The 24,175-nt window shown below is 38.2% G+C and overlaps 1 protein-coding gene across 5 annotated transcripts in view; it reads left to right on the top strand.

Annotated features, from left to right (window-relative positions):
* EPC1 (enhancer of polycomb 1) overlaps positions 1-24,175 on the top strand; it is a 62,921-nt gene that overhangs the window by 36,002 nt on the left and 2,744 nt on the right. For 2 of the 5 annotated variants that reach the window (XM_021542967.3, XM_021542965.2), the window contains 11 exons: positions 4,591-4,750; positions 6,656-6,801; positions 6,885-7,091; positions 7,487-7,635; positions 8,934-9,090; positions 10,395-10,571; positions 10,682-10,771; positions 10,855-11,003; positions 11,746-12,098; positions 17,676-17,759; positions 23,846-23,964. In XM_021542967.3, the coding sequence (XP_021398642.1) occupies positions 4,651-4,750; positions 6,656-6,801; positions 6,885-7,091; positions 7,487-7,635; positions 8,934-9,090; positions 10,395-10,571; positions 10,682-10,771; positions 10,855-11,003; positions 11,746-12,098; positions 17,676-17,759; positions 23,846-23,964 (1,731 nt within the window). In that variant the 5' untranslated portion in view covers positions 4,591-4,650. Of the gene's footprint in view, positions 1-4,590; positions 4,751-6,655; positions 6,802-6,884; positions 7,092-7,486; positions 7,636-8,933; positions 9,091-10,394; positions 10,572-10,681; positions 10,772-10,854; positions 11,004-11,745; positions 12,099-17,675; positions 17,760-23,845; positions 23,965-24,045; positions 24,133-24,175 lie in introns of all 5 variants that reach the window. The other 3 variants (XM_077788848.1, XM_021542971.2, XM_021542966.2) reach the window with 3 other exon arrangements.

Below are 24,175 nucleotides of genomic sequence, written 5' to 3'. Positions count from 1 at the left end.
ATCTTTCTCTCTTCTGCATTTCCCCAGTGCTTTGCACACACACATCTTGGCAGTTCAGGGAGCCAATTTTTCAGATGACTAATTGTTTCTAATTGTTTTCAGGGGAAATAACAGGACAGTGATGGCTTCTTGTGGAATTGGTTCCCATAGCTGTCATCATAGATTCAGTCTGACATAAGGCTGTGGTAGTATGGAGAATGACAGCAAGGGGCACAAGACCGAACCTTGTGGTGGTGGTTGTTAGATAAGTTTCGTTCTAACGTGACAAATTATAGTCTTTGAGGTTGACTAACCCATCTAAAATTCATGCCAGAAATTTAAAGAAACTGTCTGGAGTAATTATACACCTATTTGAGAACTTTAGTGGGGCAGATGATCTTTGAGGAGAGAGAAAAGGCACTAAACCATGCTTTTAAACAAAAAACAAACAAACAAACAAACAAAACCATAAAACCCCTCAAAAATCCCAACCTAAAACCTCCTAACAGTCAACAGACTGTTGAAAAGGTGGAAGCTGGAGGGTTGCAAACAAGTTATCTTACCCTCAGTTCCTGGAGGAATAGGGATAATGTAAATTATTTGGCCCTGGTGATGACCTGGAAGATACTAATCTCTATGAACACCTAGTAAGAGATTTTTAAGAAGAAACCCCAGTTAACCTGGTTGAACTTTGTTTTGTGGCAGGGCACAGGACCTAATGGATAGTGGTGTAAAAAAGGCTTTTTGATACTGCTCTGTTATGCAGTGAATGGGAGCAGTTGTGTAATAGAAATAAATCTGCTTGGAAAACTGTATCTAGAAATAGGACGGGCAAAGTAAAATAATTTGTTGAATTTCCTAGGTGGTCTGTCTTTAAATGCCAGGTGATGTTTTTCAGGAGTGACTGGGACTACAGTAACTACGTACAAATCTTTCTGTAACATGAAAGGCAGCCAGAAAGTTTGATTAGGATTTGAATTTAAAATCATTCTGACAAATTAATGAAACCACTGCGTTTTAAAATGGAAAGCTGTGGATTCAAATGAATGAGGTGTTGCATCTTGGTGGGAGTCATCAGCCGTGCAATCACAGTGGAGAGTGACTGAAGAATAGAAACTGTAAGCTGTAGTGGGTTAGTTAATACTAGATATTTAGCATGCTTTCTTGTTAAAAATTACTGCTTTCAGAGTTAACAATTGCACCTGATTTATATGTATTACTGTCATGGTTTTAGCATAGCTTGGTTTTTAGTTATAGAGAAAATCCATCGTTTACAGAAGTGATTCTCTGTGAGAAATGCTAACAGCTTCCTCCGGACTCAACAAAACCAATCAGCTGGCTAGTTCTGAATACTGAATATTAAACCACTTAGAGCTGAACGTGCCTCTGTGAAATGACACTTAAAACCGAACAAACTAGAGGAAAATTCTCTTGCTTCTGGCCTTTGAACGGGTAACGGGATGCTGGCCCAGCCCTCAGCGCGACTGGGCTGAGATTCTGCCGCCGCCGAGCTCCGACCAGGGCCAGCGGTCCAGGCTGGCTCTGCTCGGCTCCAGGGCGAGCCGGGCTCGGCTCCGGCTGGGAGCCGCGGAAACACCGTGCGGCTAGGAGCGGAGGCGGGCCTGCGGCCCCTGCCCCGCAGCGATCAGAGAGCCCTCTGCAGGCCCGGGCAAGGGACCAGCTCGTTCAGTGCACGGGTGAAACTTGCAGACAGCAATCCTCTCCCAAGTGAGAGAAAAGGAAAGGGTGAAGACACGTAAGGAAAACAACATGAAGACACTGAGGCCTGTGAAGGAGGAGTCAAATCCCAGATGGGAGGAGAACGAGGAGGTGCCTTAGTCTTGGGCTGAAATTCTCTTGCAAGGCTATGGCAAAGATATAAATGATACATCAGACTCTTTTCCCCCCACTCCTGGAATGCATTGGGGGCTATAGCGTTCTGACCACAGCCATGAGCAGAGGCACCCCTGTTGAAGCAAGCAGATGCTGAAGTAGCTGTGATCCAATAAGAAGTGGATCCAGAGGGAAATGAGAGAGATGAGAAACCTTGCTCCTGGGATGGAAGAAGTAAACCTCTGTTCCCAGAGATAATAGAGGAGGACTTTTGTTTCTGTATTAGAACAGCTCATCCTTAAAATTACACCCCAATAAGCTGAGATGACCCATGCTAGTAGTTGTGGAAGACTGCCAAACCATGGGAGGGATTTTATGATTGCAGATTTCCGGGTGGCTGCTATTCGTTAAAATTAAAACCAAGAGAGAGCTGTTTGTTGTGGAAAAGGCTCCATGGCATGGCAGGAGAGACTCCTCTCCTTAAGTGAACTGAAGAAAAATAATTTTAGAACTGGTAAACTGACTGAAAATACCAAATTTTCAATCTTTATGTTGTCAGTGGTAAAGGAAAGAAGAGTTGTGGGGAGAAGTGTTCTGAAAGTTTATACTGATTCTTATTATTCTTCTTTTAGTTCTGTTAATAAAGCTTTCTTTATACTCTCTATACAAAGTTTTGAGCCTGCTTTTGCCCTTCTCCTAATCCTTATCTCACAGCAGAAAACGAGTAAATAATTCTAGGGAGTGCCCCAGCATTGGGCCAGCACTCAACCCACCTCAGTTACCAAGATTGAGAGAGATGTGCTGAGCCACCAGCTGAGATACTGAAGTTGGGGGAAAAGTTGCTCTTGTGGGTTTGTCCAAATAAATGAAAACTTTAATGCATGGAAGCATAAGGAGAAATTCCCTTGTCTGCTTTGTTTCTTCTGTTTAGTGGTGTGTCTTTTTAGATGAATGGAAATTTATATAAACAATTAACAAGCAGGTTAACTTTTTTCAGTGGGAGAAATTTCATCCAGTTGCTTTTCATATGTGGCACTGCTAAGGCTGCTCACATACTGAGTATTTTTGTAATTGGGATGAAAGGCAAAACTATAATTTGTGCTTTTGTTTTAAGACACCTGTATTTAAATAAATCTTAACAGTAAAGTTTAACCTGTTAGTAAAGAACTGTAGGTTACTGGTACTTACTAGTTGTGTCCATGTTAGAGGTAGATCAAAGAAATTGGATTCTTCAGTGCATGTCATCCTTTTCTTTGAAATAAAATGGTTTTTTGGTGTTGAGAGACACAAGCTGGGATAAATGCACAATGAAACCTTAATATTATTATAAAACCATTGAGCATTTGCTTAACTAAAAGAACATTGGCTATTATTATCTATTTGATGCAGAATCCTACTGGGCTATATGAAGATAAAGCTTAGTTCCCTGTTAGGCAACAAGTTGTAGCTGTGTAATTCTAAGAAATTATTACAGTTTACAAAATACTGAGATGTCTGATAGCAGTAGTTCGGTAAAAGGTAGAAAATAAATTAGTTTGTCCATACCCAGGAAGGAATGTTGCCACACCTCCTAGGTGACATGTGTGTCTGGACTTAACAAATGCTGCAGGTTAAAACCAGTGCAGTGAGTTCTGATTGCAAATCTGCTTATGCCTTGTTCTCATGATTGGTCTCTTTCATGAAGAAGCTTTATAACCAGGGGACAGATGTGAAATAATGTCTGCAGCTTGTGTGAAGATAAGACTCAAATCCTGTGAATTCTTTTAGCAGAATTACACATTAGAACACAGTTGAATTTCATGCTGTGCCGACCTTGCAGTCTACAATAAAGGCTATTTTATAATCTTCTTGATTACTTTTTCTAAAGTTTAGACAGAAGATCTTAATTGCCCTTATTGTACCAAAGTAATTAAATTGAAGTCAGACAGCTAAAGATATAATAAGATAATATGGATAAACATCATACATTCAGTGTTAAAACCAAGTATCACTGTTGCCCTTTTGCTGCAGTTCCTGCTTTCGATTATTTCAGTGTTTCGAGTATTTCCCAGCATCTTTCTGAGAAATGTATTGGCATAACTATTGTAGCACTGGTTTACTGCACACCTGGGGAGGAACAGAATAGAAACTTAGAAAACCAGCACTGCTAATAAGGAGGAAAATTGTTGTGTTGTCAGTAAACTACTTAAAGACATGCACACAGCTGTGTGGTTTCTGTTAATAACTGTATGAACCCTGCTGATACTACTCACTGTCTTGACAGAAGTACAGGGAGAATGGATTGCATTTTTACTGTTTTTTTTATGGATTGGGAGAAGGAAAGGGAGGACAATGGGAAGCATTGCAATAAATGAGAACGTCTTCAAGAGTCATTCACTAAGTAAAATCGTTGCTGTTCATTGGCAATGATGGCAAAGCCTCCTATGTGGTTTTCTGACATTACTGATAATAAATGGCTACGGCAACTATAGAATAGTACTGGAGTCAATATCTGTCTGCATCTCCTTGTTACAATCTGTATGTCTAGTCAGCCTTCAGTGTCTCTCCAGAAGCACCTGAGCGCGGTGTGCGTGTCTGGGTGCGCCCGGGGCGGCGCAGCCCTGGAGGGGTGAGGGGGGAGTGCGGGGGGACAGCGCCACCTGCCGGGGACCCTCCGGCCTGGGCAGCGCGCTTCGGGCGCGGCCGGCCGCTCTTGAGCTCCGCGCTGTGCAGAGAAGCGCACCTCCTTCAGCCGGAGCGAGGCTTTCTCAGGTTTTCATTTCACTTTTTTCTTTATAGGAACATCATTTGCAGCGGGCTATCTCAGCACAACAAGTCTATGGAGAGAAGAGGGATAACATGGTTATACCGGTTCCAGAAGCAGAAAGTAATATTGCATACTATGAATCTATATATCCTGGAGAATTTAAAATGCCAAAGCAGCTGATTCACATACAGCGTAAGTAAAGTAACTCATTCATTGACGTCTATATTGAGTCTGCTTTCTCCAGGTAGCAGCTGATGGAGAGGACGCAGCCTAGCTGTGCCAAGGGTTGGATGTTAGGAAAAAGTTTTCTACAGAAAGAGTGATAAAGTAGTAGAATTGTCTGCCCAGGGAGGTGGTAGAGTCACCATCCCTGGATGTGTTCATTGGATGTGGCACTCAGTGCCATGGTTTAGTTGAGGTGTTAGGGCTTGGGTTGGATGTGATCTTAAAGGTCTCTTCCAACCTTGTGATTCTGTGAGAATTTAATTTTGCTAGTAAAGACATTCATAAATGTCTGTTGAGCTCCCTTAAGACTCATTTCTGAGAACTAATTTTTTCAACATAGTGTTGAAACAAAGTTGAAAAATACTACTTGCTAAAGAAGTATGTTTAATTCTTGTTCAGTATTAATAGTTTGGAGAGAAATTTAGGTTTGTTAGCAAGCACAGACACAAATCTACTTAAAGAGGAAAATAAATAATGCATATCTAAGAAACAGAATACCTGTCCCTGAAGCATCTCCAGGAAAAAATGGCAGTAGAGTGGATTGGGGAGACAACCAGAAATGACAATAGCAGTAGAAGTATTTGCCTATGCCTGGTGAAAGTATTCTACATCTAAAAGCAGATGGGGTTTGATGTCACTGGAAATTTGTTGTAGTTTTGTTTTTGTTGGAAGATAGTAGCTGTTTGCTATGGACACAACCCTTCATGTGAGCACCACATTACTTCAGATAACTTTGGAAAAAATTATGAAAAATACAGCCTGTTGCAGAATTCTGTTGTATGGTGTAATGAGCATAATTGAAAAAGCAGTGTCTGTGCTATGTGAACATATCTCATGCCTAATTAACTTTGGTTAGATGCTAGACTTGTATGTCATTTTGAGCCTCACTAATGGCTTAAAATATTTGAATTGTAGAATAGTGTGGGTTGGAAGGGATCTTTAAAGATCACCTAGGTCCAAGCTCCCTGCAATGAGGGGAGTTCAACTTTATCAAGTTGCCCAGAGCCTGGTCCAGCCTGACTGTGAATGTTCCCAGGTATGGGCATCCACCAGGCAACCTGGTACAGTGTTTCACCATCCTTATTGTAAAAAAGTAATTGTACTTCCTTCCTACTAGCAGTCTTCCATGCTGATATTAAGGTTATACTTTTCATTCTTATTTTCCTTATCTAGCTGTTCTAAAGCTGGAATTGTGAATTTTAAGCTAGATATGTATTCTACCCATTTATTTATTAAAACTAGATATGTGTTTTCATGTATGCACTTGGAAAGAAATTTGTGTCTCTTACCAACCACAGCAGTTTAAATGAAGCATGAGAACTAGGGAGTCACGTTTCAAATGCAGTGATGCATTTTTGTAGGATACCATGGAAAACAGTTTTTTGCATTCTGCAAGACATTGCTTGTATTTGGAGATACTTTGCTACACAGGGTAGGTCATGCTGGGCCAGTGTAGTCTGACTCATCTACATCACAAAAATCATTGATGTATGTTTGGGCTGAAATCTGAACTGCTGATCATACAATACATAAAACTTCAGAATGCTTGGCAACATTGAAGATTTTAATGAATCTAGAAATGTCTTACTGAAGCAGTGAGGCAGTAAGCTGTTAGTTGGTTTGACCACTAATAAGTTTTCATTGGTTAAGAAAACCATAACAAGTAGATGTCAACTTTTATGCCTAATATTTAACAGTATTTTTTTAAAGAAAAAACCTCAATGTTTACATCCATGTGGAAGTAGCATTATTACAACTTTCAAACAAGTAATTTTGGTTTTCTCTTGAGAAGTGTGGTGTGTACTGTGGTTGCTATTAGAACAAGACATTTTCTTAGTAAAACTAACTTTTAGTTTTCACTGTATCATTTAGCTTTTAGTTTGGATGCTGAGCAGCCAGATTATGACTTGGATTCGGAAGATGAGATCTTTGTGAATAAGTTGAAGAAAAGAATGGACATCTCTCCTTTGCAATTTGAGGAGATGATAGACAGACTAGAAAAGGGCAGCGGTCAGCAGGTACAATGGTACTTTGAATAAAGAATTTGAAAGACTCTCTATGCATTACTGTATGAAAGTGACATGCTGGGTTTTACATTTAGCCAGTCAGCCTGCAAGAGGCCAAGCTGTTGCTGAAGGAAGATGATGAATTGATCAGAGAGGTATATGAGTACTGGATTAAAAAGAGGAAAAATTGTCGAGGTCCTTCACTTATTCCAGCAGTGAAGCAGGAAAAACGAGATGGTTCCAGCACAAATGACCCTTATGTTGCTTTTAGAAGACGAACGGAAAAGATGCAGACACGAAAAGTAAGTGTATCAGTGCCTCCCTCAGCTTTTCTTTCTGTTCATTCTCCATTTTCCAAAAGTTGCTTATATAAAGAAAAAAATTACAGTGAGGTACAACATGATAAAAAATTGAATATTCTGTTTTTAATTTGCAAGTGCAAAAAACATAAAACAGCTTTAGTTGCACTATTAAATGTAAGTTTATATTCACTTTTTCACTAAATTTAACTGTTTAACTGTTAAACTTACTTAGGCTGTTGGCAAGCTGTGTATCACTGATAACATGCACATGCTTCTCTTTGGCTTAGCACGTGACTTGTCTTTTTTTTTAATATACCTATATATTCATAACTTACTTTAATTCAGATTATTTAACTTAAATGGTGTGGGAAAACACATGTTTTATGTATCTACAGAATCGAAAAAATGATGAAGCTTCTTATGAAAAGATGCTGAAGCTGCGTCGTGATCTGAGTCGTGCAGTAACCATCCTGGAGATGATAAAAAGGAGGGAAAAAAGCAAGAGAGAGTTGCTGCATTTAACACTGGAAATTATGGAAAAGAGGTAAGGTTTACTGAAAATTTGCTGCAGAAAGCTTTGGAGACTATTTTTGGATTGCTGCAAATATTTGAACAGTGGGAGATTTTTAAAATAGCTCAGAGTGTTTCACATTTACAGGATAGGCAAATCTGAATATGCTATGGAGAAAAAATAAAACATTAGGCAGTTGGGTATTAAGGGAGGGTTATTGTCATATTAAGCTACATATATGTAGGTACTTTCAAATTTAGGTATCTACTCTGTATATTATACCAGAAGAGAGATCATAGTTTCCATCAAAGTAATTTGAAATTGTGTGTTAAGTATGTAGATTAAGGAAATCCCAGCTATCTTTAAGGCAAATTTCAATCATTACTATTCTTCTTTGATTTAATGATCTCTATTCTTTGCGAAAAAAGCTTGATCTAATACCCTTTTGAGGAAAACAAGCATTTCATGTAGTATTAAATGTGAGAGTCATCTCCAGCTAGTGCTTCTTTTGCCATCCTGTTGATTGTCTGTGTTGTGGGCCAAATGCTTTGCCAAGTGACACTTTCCCAGTTGACTGAGGATCACAATTGTAGTGTGGAGTTGTCTTTTAGGTTGGTACTTAGAATCTGAATAGAACTTCCTAGCCTAAGTGTCCATGCATGAAAACAAATGTTGTGAGTCAGTACCTTAAAACTGCAGAACTGACTTCTTAGTCTGGGTTTTTAGGGAGACAAGCTGAACTGGCTCTACCCAGGCACTTCTTTTAAGCCCTGAGCGTTTTCAGCAGAAAGAGAGGGAAGAGAAATCATGAAGATTTTTCCAGTAGCTTTTTAAAGAAAATAAGCTATTGAATAGAGGAAAGACTTGAATACCTCCCTCGGAATAGAGAACGGCATTTCAACTCAGCATTTGTCATAGGACTTGACATGTAATGTTTCGTCGATCTACTTATTGAAAGTGATCTGTTACACAAAAGAAGGAGGATTCATGTAAAAGGCATTCTGTTTTACTGTTTAAAACTTCTTGAATGATAAATTCTTTAAATGGTACCTGTCCCCAAGGGAAGGGATGGGTAAGCCTCACCTTTTCTTTACAGTATTGCCTTTTGGAAATGCTTTACAGAGTAGTTGTCCTTTTTCATCTGTCAGTATTATTAATTGCAATGAATTTTCTATGTTATTCATCTCCTTCTCTCGACTAATACTTTCTGCACTTCTTGCTGATATACTGGATATCCCTTTTACCCCAAGTTGCAAGCATTGATTTGTTTTTCTCAATTTTTTACCAGATGGATATTGCACTCCAAAAAATAAAATTTATTCTGGTTTCAGGTATAATTTGGGTGACTATAGTGGAGAGATCATGTCTGAAGTCATGGCACAGCGGCAGCCGCTGAAACCCACCTATGCTATTCCCATTATTCCTGTGACTAACAGCAGTTCTTTTAAACACCAAGAAGCTATGGAACTGAAAGAATATAAAGTTAAAGTAAGTCATGTCAACAACAGAGTTACTGTTCATGCTGTGAAGTGTACAAAATACACCATTTTAGGATTGGAGGAGGGAGGAAGCTTTTTGGAACTGACAATAGGGTAGCAAAGCTGTAAGTGAAATAAAATGGCTTTCTTCTGTTGGAGTTTGAAGGATAACAGATTACCAGCATTCCTCAAGATAGAAATAAAGGAAGTACAGGCAAACTACAGATAAAATGGCACAAGCAAATGTGTTCTTATTCAGGAGGAGGGAAACATTTGTCTTTACTACTGTCCATAAATGTACTCCTGTCCATAAAATTAGGCATTGTAAGAAGATAGAACTAATTATGTGAATACAGGGTATTGTTCTAAGCTATGTAGTTAATTTAATATGGAGGGTTAGGGTTTGTTTTGTTTCTTAAATATGATCCATTGATAATTCTCCCCCTGCTGTATATCTTTGGTTTCATATTTAAGTAAAATATCAAATAATCTTATTTGATTTAGACAGCTGACAAGTACTTTTCTCCCTGCAGGCTTTAATTTTGTGTCATACAAACCATAGCTACAGTGCGAACAACTGAACATGTTAAATAGGTCAGGTGACACAGGATAAATGCTGAGGTACAATTTGAATTTTAAACCAAGGCAACTTGTAACTAAAGAATATCCAGAGGCTGTTCTGAATTTGACAAGGTGGCTTTAATCAGTGAATTTTTCCACTGGTAGTAAAGCATTGTCCTTGTGATTGCTGGTGTGTACTTGCTTATCAGTGATGTTGGATCAGTGCAGTGTCCCACAGCTTGGAAACTTGGGAAATACTCTTAAACTTGACTTTGCATAGTACGGGGAAACATGTGCAATTTAAACATGTTTAATTTTTAGAGACTTTGCAAAACTATAGATCTCTTTGAGAAGTCTGTTTTTGCTTTCAGAGCATTGCTTGGTACTTAGTAATACCCTGACACTGCATAAATGGCTATCAATTAAAAATGCTAGGAAATAAAGAAGGTGCCTCATAGAGAGATCGCGATACATATTTTGGTCTCTTTCTCCAAAGTAGTACTGTTACCTTAACTGCTAGTGAGTTACCTACCACAGATTGAGCAAACAGTGCTTGATTCCATATTGTCCGTTCAATGTTTCAGCTACTGGAAATTAAATTCAGACACTGAAATGAATGCATGCTTTATTTGGAACATGGTAGAGAGATTAGTTCATGTCAGTAGCTTGCTTACATAGGAGTTGACTTAAACTCCTCTTTTAATGTAATTTTTTTCTGTGTGTAATTTTTCACTGCTCTCATTTTTCTTGCAGCAAGATAAACCTGATGTTATTAGACCCAAAAGAAAGTATGAGAAGAAGCCAAAAGTCTTACCTTCGTCCGCTGCTGCTACTCCTCAACAGACAAGTCCTGCTGCACTGCCAGTCTTCAATGCTAAAGATTTGAATCAGTATGATTTTCCTAGCTCAGATGATGAACCTCTTTCCCAGGTAGGACCTGTAGTGTTTTATGTTGCTCTTTGGGAAACAGCAGAAGTAAAACTCAGGAATTTTTGATGCCTCTCCTCATACACCACTCTCACCCTATCCCCTCTTCAAAGGTTTTGTCTGGTTCTTCGGAGGCTGAGGAAGAAAATGATCCTGATGGTCCTTTTGCCTTCCGTAGGAAAGCAGGCTGTCAGTACTATGCTGTAAGTAGAATTTCCTTGTGCATTGTAAGACAGTGTCATTGTGTGAAAACATCTCATGTTTAATTGTTTAAAATTATTTTAAGCCTCATTTAGACCAACCTGGAAACTGGCCTTGGAGTAGCCCTAAGGAGGGAAGATTAGGAGATGTGCGTTACAGATACTGCTTAACCACCCTCACTGTACCCCAGAGGTGTATTGGGTTTGCACGAAGACGGGTTGGCCGTGGTGGAAGGTAAGTGCTGTGTAATTGTTGCTGTTTTTAAAAAGAAAATTAAATTGGTAAGATGCAAAGAAGAACAGTCTTTTGAAAACCAAAAATTAAAAAAAATTAGACATCACAGGGAGATTAGCTGCCTAATGTCTCCATTTTTGTTTGGCACTAGTAGAAGCTGTTTTAGTATTGTTTTCTTAAATAGTTCTCAGATTTTTCTATTGCTTGCACTCCCATTTTTGGCATGAAAATGAGTGTATATCTTCAGTTGTGATTGGTTTGGTTTTAAATTTTTTGCATAGCTACCCTCAAATAAGCTCTTACTGGGTGGTTTACAAGGGGATTTGGATGTTAATATGTGACATCCCTACTCTTTTGGGATGTTTGTAGGTATAGCCAGTATATATGGGAGTAAGACTTTGGAAATGAAGTTACTTTAGGAGGGCATAATAATCACTTTTTAGTTAAGCACTGTTATTCTCTAGGTCTTTTTGTTTTAATTTTGTGTTTTTGAAGTGTCTTTCATAAAAGTGTGATGTTGTACCTCAGCTCCTCTTCAGACAATAGAAACTATGTAAATACTGTGAAATAATAGGTGGTCATGCATTGTGTCGGGGGAGCGTGTATGTGTGTGTTGGCTTGTTCTAGAACACTTTTGTGTTGCATTTTTTATCCCTTTGTCATCCACAAGCACACGTGTCAGACAGACTTTCTTGATGTTTTCTTGCTGCTGTTTAATTGTGCGTTGTTCTCCTGGTTCTAGGGTGCTACTAGACAGAGCGCATTCGGACTACGATAGTGCATTTCATCATCTGGATTTGGAAAGGTTTTCCTCATCGCAACACTCTTCAATCAGTCAATTTGCCAATACCTCAGAAACAAATACCTCGGACAAATCTTTCTCAAAAGACCTCAGTCAGATACTAGTCAATATCAAATCATGTAGATGGCGGCATTTTAGGCCTCGGACACCATCCCTACATGACAGTGACAATGATGAACTCTCCTGTAGGAAATTATACAGGGGTTTAAATCGAACAGGCACAGCACAACCCGGGACCCAGACATGCAGTACCTCTATACAAAGTAAAAGTAGCAGTGGTTCAGCACATATTGGTATGTTTATTTTAACAAACTTGCTTCTAGAAGTTTTAAGCTTATGTCAGAAAATCCAGAATATCATTAGGTCATCTATATTTTACATTGTGGTCTATTTTGAGGACAGCAGCCTATCTTCAAGTGTATCTTTTTTTGCTACGTTGAATTTATTCACATTTTTTGCTAACAGTAGTGTACCGCATCTGACATTTATACAAATGCTGCAATGGTATGTAATTACAATGTTAGAAATATAAAAGTTGAAACAACAGTATTGTGTAGGGTTTAAGTTCACGGAATATTTGGATTTTTTGAAATTAAAAATACATTAATAGAAATGTTGATATAAATATTATGTACCACATTTTTTCTAGTACAAGGTCTGGCAGTGATGGGAAATATTTAGGTAAGATGTTTGCATTTAGAGTCCCAGCATGCTGTGAATTCTTACTTTAACTTCAATGAACTTAAATGCCATTTCCCAGCCAAGAAGTGTCTAGCCCACCCTCACCGATACATCTGCTTATGCTTAGCAAAACTCTTGGACTAATCACATCACATCTTGTCAGCAAGTGGCAGATTACATCTTACAGAACCTAATTACAGATTTGAGGATCTGACTCTGAAAAAATGTCATGTGTTAGTGATTTTTAATTGGAACGCTATTGGATAGCATCACTCTTGCTGCTTCTTACTGGAAGACTGGTATTTACATGGTTAGAATGGAACTTACCAACTCATCAAAATTCATGAGTTACTGTAAATGTGATCTTTTTATAGAAGGTTAAAGTGACATCATTTTTTATATAAAACAACCTTAGAAGTTCACCATGGTTTTGTAAGGAGTCTCTAGAATCATATTTTCCTTGCCATTTTGAATTACGGCTTTGGAAATCAATCAGAAAACCTGGATAATGTAGGAGTATGATGAGCAGAGATGCATATACCTAATAAACTAAGGAAGTTGTGGGTTGTTTTGGTAATTTACTTTAAAGACTGTTACACTGGTTATCGGATAACTCTAATCTTCTGTTTGCCACTATATTATATGCCTTCCCTGCTGTATCATGTTTTGAGGTTTTTTCCTGAAAATTATTTCTCCTTGCATTTGTAGAGTTAGTGAGCAGCTTTGTTTGCTGCTTTATTTCATGCTTCCTCTCCATGCTGTCGTAGAAGTAGGTCCTTGCCCCCATGCCCCTTTCTTCTTGCTGGAAATGTGCTAGGGCTAAAACTGATGGTTCTTCTGGTTTGTGATCTTAGTGTGGCTTTTGGTGTTTAAATTCTGCTTGTTCGCTGGCTTGAATTAGTAAAACAAGTCCAGAAGTGAAGGAGGGCCTTCTCTGCCTGGTGGCCAGACTGAACTGTGATAAATGGTAGCCAGATGAGTGAAAACGAAACCACTCTGTGTTGAATAGACTGTAAATACACTGCAAAGTATTCATGGGCAGTGCTTTACATTTGAAAGTCACATAGACATGAAAAATTGGCAGATGGAGTTTAAAGCTCATGTCTGTGTGTGTGTGTGTCTGTAAAAATAAACACACACACATCCTTTTAGAGTGCTTTTTTCCCTGGAATAGATTGTAAGGTTATTTATCTGCATAATTAAGGAATTAAATGGAATTATTTATGTGTGCCATAGAAGTTTTTAATTGTGTGGTTGTATATTGAAGCCTATGGGAAAATAATACATACTAGTGTAAGTACCTGGTATAATACGTTCATTTGTGCTTGGAATTCTGTGAAGATTATTCAGCATCTTAAAAAAATATTTAAGTATCCCAAGCTTTTCAAAATACAAATGTAGAGTTTAGTTTCATAATTTTACTAGGATTTGATGCAGAAATTAAATGTTCAATAAAAAAATACAGCTATCTGAATTCATAGGTATACTTTAAATTGGTTACCAGAGTCTTTGGATAGTCACTTGTTATTAACCAGGTAGATTATAAATAATTATATGGATACAGTCTTAATTGTGGTTCTTGTGGCATTGGAGTGTATGCAAGTCTGTGTTTGTGTGGTGTGCTGCTGATCACCTGTTTAGGTGTAAGCGTTTGTAAGGAGCACAATCTGCTCCATCTTGGTACCAGTGTGGTTTTAGTGGGTTTTTTTTGGTTTTTTTTCCATTTTCTAAAAGGATTCTGTGAGATACATTGTCTGTACAGATCACGGGGCTGTTTGCACATCTTGTGTGTGAGTCTGACTTATACAGAGCTGCCTGTCAGGGGGCTGCAGCTGCTGAGTTTTGTTCTCCTGTAGCCAATACTGTAGAGAACCTCAGGTATCTAAAAGTCATACTGGTGTTTTTGTAGTAGTTGCTGTTGCAGCTTAACAACGCTGTAGGATTCCCCTGTTGCTTTTTCTTAGTTGTCTTTAAAGCTGGGAGTTTGTGGTTGTGAATGTTATTGATTTGTTTCTGTTTGCCTTTTAGGTTTTTGAAGTGGCACTTGATCTTTTGTCAGAAAACACTTATTAATATATCTGTATTTTTAAGTCATACTACCCTTTTACTGCTACTGTAAGTTGTGGTCAAACTGTATTAATTACTTTTAAGATGTTCATCCTGGGATTCTGTAGTGACCAACAGAGGTGGTCATGTTGCCATGTTTATTATGTGCCATCACATGAGTGGGCGTTTTTTCCCTGCTTGGGCTTTTTCTGCCTTGCATGATGCAGACATACTGCTGACATGGAACAACTGATGTGGAAAGTACTTTTCTAGGGTCTGTTATGTGTGGCTAGCAGGGCCATGAAGTTGAGATGGTATCTCAGGTCTTCTGTTAATGAGAGGATGTGTTACAAAAGCTGTGCTGTAATGTACCATTCTCTGGCTACAGGGAGCCTTGATTTTCATCCTGAAGATCAAAGAGAGGTTTCCTCAGAGCTGGTCATTTAACATTTTGAAGTGCGTTTGATCCTGAAGAAATGCAAATTATTCTGATTCTAGCTTTCAGAGTGCTCAGTATTAAAGATTTGTGGATGTTGTTGCATTGAGGTTTTGTGTGTAAACTGAGAAAGGGTGTCTTAAAATCCCTTACAAGTTACCTGAACACTTGTGGTGTGCTGAAGGCTAGACTTTGGCAGCAGGAGCAAGTGCCAAGTAGCATCACTTGTGTAGAGGGTAGTTCCTTCTGATCTTACTGAAGTATTATGAAAAAGTATCCTTTGCCCTCTTGCAAGAAGAGCTGATTAAAAGGTCTTAAGACATGTTATTCAGAACATTGCTACAAAGGAAGCAAGAACATTAAAGCATTATTTTTGTGGAGAATTAACTTGTTCAGCAGCAGAATTACTTCAGTAAAGGAGCCTGTATTGCTGACAGTGTCAGGTTTCTCAGTCATAATCCTCAGAGATGGAGTGTACAGTAGGTATGAGTATTGAGCTGAAGCGTTTGTGTTCCCTGTTGATTGCTTTGGTTCTGCCAGGCAAATAGCAGTCTTTGACCTGCGTCACTTAAGAGACTCTGCTCTCTGCTGGAGACTTTGTGTTAAATATGTTGCATTCACATTTTTGAGTGCTTGGATCTTGTAAACAAGTTTGAGACACTTAAAGCTGCACACATGTATCATTCCCTTTCAGCCTGGTGTTTAGGAAGCAGAGCAGAGATACCTATCACTAGTGAAGTATTAGAGCACTGCTTCCCAGGCTCTGCTAAGAGTAGGCAGTGGTTCTTGCATTATGTTCTTTTCTGTCTTCATCACCCAGAAGCTGGATCATTTTGAAAACAATGTGTAAAAGCTGGCAGGGCTAAAGAGGCTGGCAGTTCACTGGAGCCTGCTCAACTGAATTGAGAAATCACTCTTGGAGAAGAAGCCGTACTGAAAGCTGTTGGGTTTTGTGTTTGGGATTGTATATATGAATAAACATACTATACATGAAAAGCTGTATGTATCCAGGATACATTCAAATGCCTTGCATTTTCTTGTAAACTAGACTTTTGGTGATGTGATGCAAATTGTGCATTGCTGTTCAGTAACTTCTGCTGTGGGAGTTCCATAGAAATAACATTTTCCCCATTAAACTTGCATGTTTTTTCTGGACCTCTTAATATGCTTTTTAAAAGCAGTTTTACATGCTTGGGGATCTAGCAGGGTAGTGAGCTGTGCTTCCATTTCCCAAATATGTAATGTTGGTTGATGGATCTGTACTTGTTCAGCCTGCAGAAGAGAAGGCTTCGGGGTGACCTAGTTGGGACCTTCCAGTATCTGAAAGGAGCCTACGAGAAAGATGCTGCATGCTCTTTTTACAAGAGTGTGTAGTGACAGGGCAAGGGGGAGAATTATTAAAACTGAAAATACAGTAGGTTTAGATTAGAAGAAATTCTTAGGAAGAAATTAGGAAGAACTTCTTTACTGTGAGGATGGTGAGGCACTGGAACAGGTTACCCAGAGAAGTTGTGGAAGCCCCATCCATAACTTCCAGGGCTTCCATTCTGGGAAGCCCCTCAAAGTGTTCAAGGCCAGGTTGGATGGGGCTTTGAACCTGCTCTAGGGGAATGTGTCCTTCCCCATGGCAGGGGGTTTGAAACTAGATGATCTTTAAGGTCCCTTCCAACCCAAACTACTCTGATTCTATGCTGTTTTTTCATGTTGTCATTAAGGTGTTATACCTGAAGCCCGGTTTTAAACAACCTTTTCCCAGAAAGAAACAGGAGAAAGCTTCTCAATGCTTGTGGCAATTCCTTGTAGCAATGTAGAAGGACTTGTTCATGGCTTTTATGCCATCAGTGGCTGTGTTTAGATGTTTTTATTTAACCCTTGTATCTGTAATATTCTCAACACTGCTCTGTGTTACTGTTTTCCCTTATTTTAAATGCTTCTTTCACATTACAGGATAAACTTGGTGATGAAAAATACTGAAATTTGTAATGGTCACTTCCAGTGATCATTGGAATTTAATAGTCTTGGTCCATCTGTGGCTGAGCTGTTGAGATCCTAGTTGGAAAGCAAAGGCCTCAAGAGTAACAGATGTTTATAGCCCATCCTAAACTTAGTTGAAGGAGGAAATACAAAAAGGAAAAAAAAAAAAAGTCTTTAGTCTGGGAAATGTGACTGAGGATGTGGGAAGAGTCAGTACTTTTTTAAACACCTGAGCACTTCCAGAGAATTCAAGATTTGGTAGTCTTACTGAATTTTCTCATTCACTTTCAGTTGGAGTAAAACTTTGCTCCAAAGTTCTGGGGCTTGTGGAGCTGTTACACTTTGCATCCCATGCAAGGATGGTCACAGTTCACTGCAGTGAACTGTGTGTATCCTAACTGGCATGTGACATTTTGGTGGAAACTCATTTTAAGAATAATGGGCAGACAAATAAAAGTGCATAGGAAGTTTTCTAGCTTTCATTCAATGGCTAATAAAAAATCCTTATTAATTATTTTCTGTCTGTCTTCTGCTACCAAGTAGGGAGTGCATATATAGGCCTTTTATCTAGTTTATAATCTCTCCAGTTCTGATATTAGGAGTTTCACACTTAAGTTCTGTTGGGCTGAAATAAATTTCTGTAGTAGTAATAATCAAGGGCATAATGGTTCATGTTCTCATAGTGTGTAATAATGCCGTGTTTAAGTAAAACCAATCTTGAACTTCTTTTCAGAAAGTGAAACATCTTTGGGCCTGGTGCATCAAATACTAAATCACACTGATGGCTCTAAGTCTCTCCAATCTTCTGAATTCACTGGTGAGAACTTGCTATACAGTAGAAAATCTTTAACCAGGCAGTGTAAGCCAGATAACATCTCTCATAAGATAGAGATTTAAAAATGTGATGTTCTAGATTACTTAGCATTGTGATTGATGTTTGCTTTGCATGCATTTTGGCATTAGTAACCACTAACTGTTGTCTTATACAGCAGGGATGTGATGCTCCCATATAGTCCCCTTAAGAAGACATTGTAACATGATGTATCATCTTTCCACACACTTTAGCAGTTCTCTAGTTCACTGAATTTCTGAAAAAGTTTGGAAGCTTTAGCTAAGTGAACTTTCTTCTGATCAAAACTACCTTTTTAATGGTTATCACCTCCACTGGAAGGATCACAGAATCTAGTATTCTATAAATGGATTAGAGAAATTCTTTGAACCTAATGTAGTCTTAACGTTTACGTATTCCCACTGAAATATCATTTCTGCTCTTGAGAGTAGATACTTAACTTGCTATGAATCAATTTTAAGCTACTGTAATTTCAGTATCTAATTCTTACGATGTTTAACAGGACTGAAACACTTGTCTAAAAGTTTAATTATGCTGTTTCTGAGTCTCTCAGTATTAAATTTTTTTAAAACTTTATTAGAGAAGATAAAAGCTTATCTAGCTAAGATGATCTTGAGTTGACTCCACAAAGCTTGCTCAGTTTGCCTGGCAAATCTAGTGAGCATCTTCCATTTCAGAAATGGAAGGAATGCCAGTAGAGGGACCAGGAACTTACACATGGATTTTCTGCTTTCTGTGGTATGCTCCCTGGTTTGGTTTGGTTGGGTTTTTTTTAGGAAACTGGTTATTGTTGTCAACGTAAAGTCTGTATTTTCCTTCTTGAGGGAAGCAAAGTAACAAGTGAGTGACCTCACAGTAAAACTTGCAGCAGTAGTCGGGAGCGGAAGCTGTGGCTGGTGATCATACAAAGGCCCATCTGTTCATACAGATGGCACAGCCAGCCCCCCCACAGACACTCAATTGTCACTGGTTTTGGCCACTTTTGGCAAGAACTTGAATTTTCAGAGAAGCTAAATGTGAGCTGCAGCATTGTAAGGCTAGTACATGTTAAATGCTGCGGTACAACCAGTGAGCACTGTTAGAATATTTACATTGCAGTGTAAAACTGCTGCAAACTATGGATCTTTAAAAAGTCCATTGACAGTATCACTGTTACTCTGTGCTCTGAAAAACAATACCTGCTGAGTATCACCATCCCATCAAATTTGGTTGATGTATAAACAGAATAATGCAATCAAAAAATGATATTCAGTGGCTTAGTTCAAGTAAAAATTTATATGTCATTATCCCAAAGAGTACAAACACTCATAGAAGTGATTGTAGAAAAACACATTCATAGTGCAGTGTGCAATAGCTCACTGCTTTTTAATAAAACAGATTTGTAGCTGTCATTGAGGAGATACTGAGTCATTTATCCTGTCAGTCAGTATCAGTAATGTACAGGGTTTTGTTCCTTGTACTCATAGCTGAAAACTCCTGAAGTCTTTTACTCTACCTTCCTTTTCCAGTGTGTAAGCCCAAAAACATTTCCTTGCTACCGAAGTACAGCTCCAGTACAGTTGCAGAATATTTGTGTGTGTTGTCCCAAGCTGTTAAATGAACCGGATAACAGCATAACATCATATACTGACTTCAAATCTGGAGGTTGTCTCAACTGAAATGTTACCACTTGATACAGTGTGCTGCAAACAAATATAAAGCATTTGTATAGCCAGATCTCTTGGTAAAGAGTTACCCATCTTCTGATAACCATCTTAAGATGTGAATAACTTGAGGCAGAGTTGTGCTTAAGGTTCATGTTTAAGGTCAGAAAAGGAGTTGGGCTAGGTTAACTTAAGAGTCAAATGACTTGCATAAATTACTGGAGGTGTCAGGAAAGTATATAGAAGTTTTGTGGCAAGATACAGCTGTTGAATGTGAAAGACAGTTGAGATATTCTGAAATTGTAATATTCTTATTTATTGTGTATTAGTAGTGGTGGTTGAGATTTCCTCCTTTACCCATCACTTTGTAATGGTTCTCTGTAGTGGATGAAACTGTGTTTTATCACTGTTTAAGTCATTACATGACCACTGAGGTTGGAGCATGCTGTTTGAGAAGAGTCTGTAAGCACTGCATCCTTGTTTGGAGCTGCTGAAGCAAGGGCTTGTCTTAAAATCTCACATGTCATCTTTAAACATTGAATATTATTTTTTGTTCCTTTTTTTAAACTTTAAGCTGTTGTTTGGCTTTTTGTTGCTTTACTAATGTTATTAAAAGCCTTGAAGGTCTCCAGTAATGTCAGGAATCTGTAACTTTGTGTAGTGCTGTGTAGCAATACTCTCCTGAGTTACCAGAAATATGGATACTGTTCTGAGTGTTCAGAAAAGGTGTGGGCTTGCTGCTTGCCTGCTCATTTTTTCCCAGGCAGATAATGACATTAATTTTTTCTACTTTTTCTCCATATATCATTTTTCTTTTGACACACATGAAAGATTTTCAGCTGTGTCCTTTCTCTTTTATGTAACAAAAATGAGAAGAGAGAATAACATTTTTGGAAGAAGGTTTTTAGGGATACTCACTGTTTTTTATTAGATGAACTCATATTAACAAGATGCTGAGTTTGGCACCCGTCCAGTTGCATCAATGCTACATTGCAACAAGCAGAAAGTATTCTCTGCAAGTCACCTAACACATTCATAGCAGCTCTGTTTTTGTGCAGCAGCACTTTCTGTTTGAACTGATTCTTTAAAAAAAAGAAAGCTGAACTTAGACTTGTTCTTTGAGAAGCTCAGGATTGTACCTGCAGATGTGGAGGCACAGTTGGTTCACCTGTGATTTCACTGTGCTACGCATACATGATTTCCCTAATTCCAGTCACAGTTGGGTGCCACAGGAAAGGAATATGTAAGGTTAAATAGGTGAAAGTACTTCATGTAAGGTACATACAAATGGGTTTTTACATGCATAGGAATGGCAGTTTTCAGAAACAACTTATATCTCACAATCAATATGTTTATTTTTTTTCAACTGAAATGTAATGTGGATTGTAGTCTGAGAGCAGGAGGTGGAGAAACATGATGGCTTTTAATAGAAGAGGAATAAAGTAATGCTGTCCTAGATTGCAGGTCTTCAGAAGAAATTATTTGCATAGTTCACAGTAGTAGCAATGTTCTCAATAAACTTTCAATGTAGTGTTTCTTGGGCATGGAGAGGGAAGACTTGGCTTGCATAATAGCAATCTATAACCTGTTCTGGTACATTAGCATCTGTCTATGGAAAAAGAAAATCAGATTATTTTAGGAGGCTGTAGATGGCAACAGTTCTTTCTGAGCACTACTGCCTTTATAACCTGGATGCAACTGATTCAGAATTCCACAGTAAACCCCTGATAGTTGTAAATAGTATTTGGAAATGTCTGTTAGACTTGTATTTTTAAAAAGGGAAGCAGCAAAAATGTTGAAATTAGTTGTTCTTGAGTGTATTTTCCAGGTACTCGTTTTAAGTGGAGGAGGAGCAGTTGGAATATAGATGAGGGTGGTGGTGGTAGTGGGGTTCGTCTGTCACTTGTTTCCTTTGACAGCTATACAACTTTCCAAAGTGGTGAGAAGCATACATCTCTAAGGGTCTCAGGCTGCTAAAAAGAAAATAACTGATGTATAATTTCAAAAATAATGCTTTTCAAAATGTACTTCTGGAAAGAAGAGTGCTTCCACCAATTATTTAGCATGGTCTTTCCTAAAAAAACACCGCTCATCTCCATAAGCTTCATTTACTGCTGTTGCAAAAGAAACCAGTATTTTGGGGGTGGTTAAACCAACACAGGTGACTGTGTTCACCTCAGCTCTGTTTTATAGCTAGAATCTTAAATATATACTTAAGTCTTGAAGACTGAAATAAGCTACTAATTTCACTTAAATAGGCACAAGTAAGGTGATTATGATGGCAGAAGTTTTAATCATAGTTAAAGATGGTGGTACAGCATATCCTTTTTTGCCCTTTTTCTTCTTTGTCAGTCTGTGGGTTGTTTTTGTTTACATTACTTAAGCAATCTGTTCCTAAGCACTACATTTACAGTGCTATACTACAGAATAAAATACCTCGTTCATAGAATCAGTACTGAGTTGAAAGGGGCCCATCAGTATCATCAAATCCAACTCCTGTCCCTGCACAGGACACCCTGATAAATCATACCATAAGTAAATAAATGGAACCTTCAGTGTCACTGGCACTATGTTGGCTAAATGTATGTTGATTCTAAATTTTAGGGTTTGGAAAAACAATATTATATATCTCACAGTACCAGAACAGTATATCCATTTTCCTCCCTCTGTTACTGCTGCTCAGCTTTCCACCTGTTAATCTTTGCGTGCTAAAGCTTTCTTGCTCTAACTTGTGTTGGATGGCAGCTTAAGGAGTTGTAAATTTTTTTTGTTAAAATTAAACAGTCATCTCCTTGAGTATTTGGTAAATAAATTCTAGTTTGTTTGGTTTGGGTTTTTTTGGGTTTTTTTGTTGTTTTTTTTTAAGTATGGACATTTATGAGTGAGGTTACTACCTTTAAGATATTCTCCTAGGAGTAATTTTAAAATATTGCAGTGTTACTTAACTTTGTAGAAGTAATTTTAAGTAATTTGTTGCTTATGGCAATATAAATAAGTGCTACATCCTTACTTGCTCAAAGATGTTACTTATGAAAAAAGGTAATGTGAATGTAACAGCTGAATAAAATTTTATAGCTTCAAGTGTTCAAATAGGAAACTGCTGGTCATAATTTCAGTGCCATTTCTAATACTTCTAATTACTAGAAGTAGTTTGAACAATATTTGAATGCCAAAAAAAGACAAATACACCAGGAAAATGCATGCTCAGCAGTGTGTGCTCTGATGTTTCCAAATATTGCAGCCGTTTATACTGACTTGTTATTCAAGTGAGGTATAATTGATCTTCAGAATCCTGTTGTATCCAGAAGCAGGACATGATTATGGTTTTGATGCAAACATGTTTCCTTCAGGCAAGCAAGCCTGAAGGAGTAGATTAACTAAAGAGTCTTAAAAATTTCAATTTGTGAACAGTATTTGTTGCCAGGCAGTAGTGAGCTTCCCCAAAAGTGTGACTTCCAGTGCATTCTTGAAGTATGAGTACTATTTACAGCATATATTTGGGAGCATTTGTACAATCTGAATATAAAATTGGAAAATCTGGAAGGTGTATCTTTTGCAAGGGCATCCAAACTCTAACCTTGATTCAGTTTGTAGATTGAAAACTGAGACTTCATTTTGTTTTGAAAAAGTAAACTAAAACAAAAAACGCACTGAAGTTAGTCAATGAAATAGTGATTCTGCTGCACCATTGGGCATCTCCTTGTCAATGTGTATGAATTAAGCTTCATCAGTTTTATACCTGTGGGTTAAATGGATAAAATTCTGCCTGACTTGTGATGCACTGACTACTGAGTCACCTTTCAAAGATTTTAGAGAGAAGGATATAGTTCTGTGAAATTTGGTATTTGAGCTACTTGTACATGTGTAGTTACAGATGAAAAAGGTACTGTACAGCAATAGCCTGCGGAGTTGTGAGCATGCCCAACTTAGTGTTTTCAATTGAAACATAAATCTTAGTTGTAGGCCCTTGCTGCCTCCAGAATGCTGTCAGTGAGGGGTGCATTGCAGTTGCCAAGTTTTGCATATAATCCTATTTCTCGAATAATACTGATACTGTAGTTTCACAAGGTGAAAAGAGTGATGCCATTTCTATTTAATAATTCTTTTAAATCTGTTTTTAAAGAGTTTTTGGTGGACTGATTGCATTTTGGTTCCTTTCTCCTTCCTTTTTAGTATCTTGAGCTAAATTCAGTTAAGGCCTATATACTAAACAGACAAAAAGAGAAGGTGTTTGGACAAAAATTTCTAGGAGGATGTCAGCCTCTTTGACATAAAAGTGCATTAAGGCTCTTAGGAACTTGTTGTGGTAGTTTTTGGAGGTGGGGGTTTAGGTTTATAAAGTACATGTGTTTATATACACAACTCCTACATATTTTGATGTAGTATTTTCTCATTTTATATTTTGTTCAGCATTTACAGCCGAACAATACCAGCAACATCAACAGCAACTGGCACTAATGCAGAAACAGCAGCTTGCACAAATTCATCAACAGCAAGCAAATAGTAATTCCTCTGCCAACACATCACAGGTGAGGGATTTGTCTGTGCTATGATTTATCCCTCATTGTTTCCCACCAGGGTTCATCTCTAATTGTCAACTGTTGCCATAGAACCTTGAAACTAACCAACAGGAAAGTGGCTTTCGCCTGAATCTACATCATAGCCATTCTGTAAAGTGTTTAGAAGGGACACTGCAGGTGAGTGTGGCAGGCGTTGCCTCTGCTCCCTCTTAACAAAAAC

The sequence above is a fragment of the Lonchura striata genome, chromosome 1, assembly GCF_046129695.1.
Source record: "Lonchura striata isolate bLonStr1 chromosome 1, bLonStr1.mat, whole genome shotgun sequence".
Classification (NCBI taxonomy): domain Eukaryota; kingdom Metazoa; phylum Chordata; class Aves; order Passeriformes; family Estrildidae; genus Lonchura; species Lonchura striata.
The sequence above is the reverse complement of the archived record's forward strand: the minus strand, read 5'-3'. Positions and strand labels throughout refer to the sequence as shown.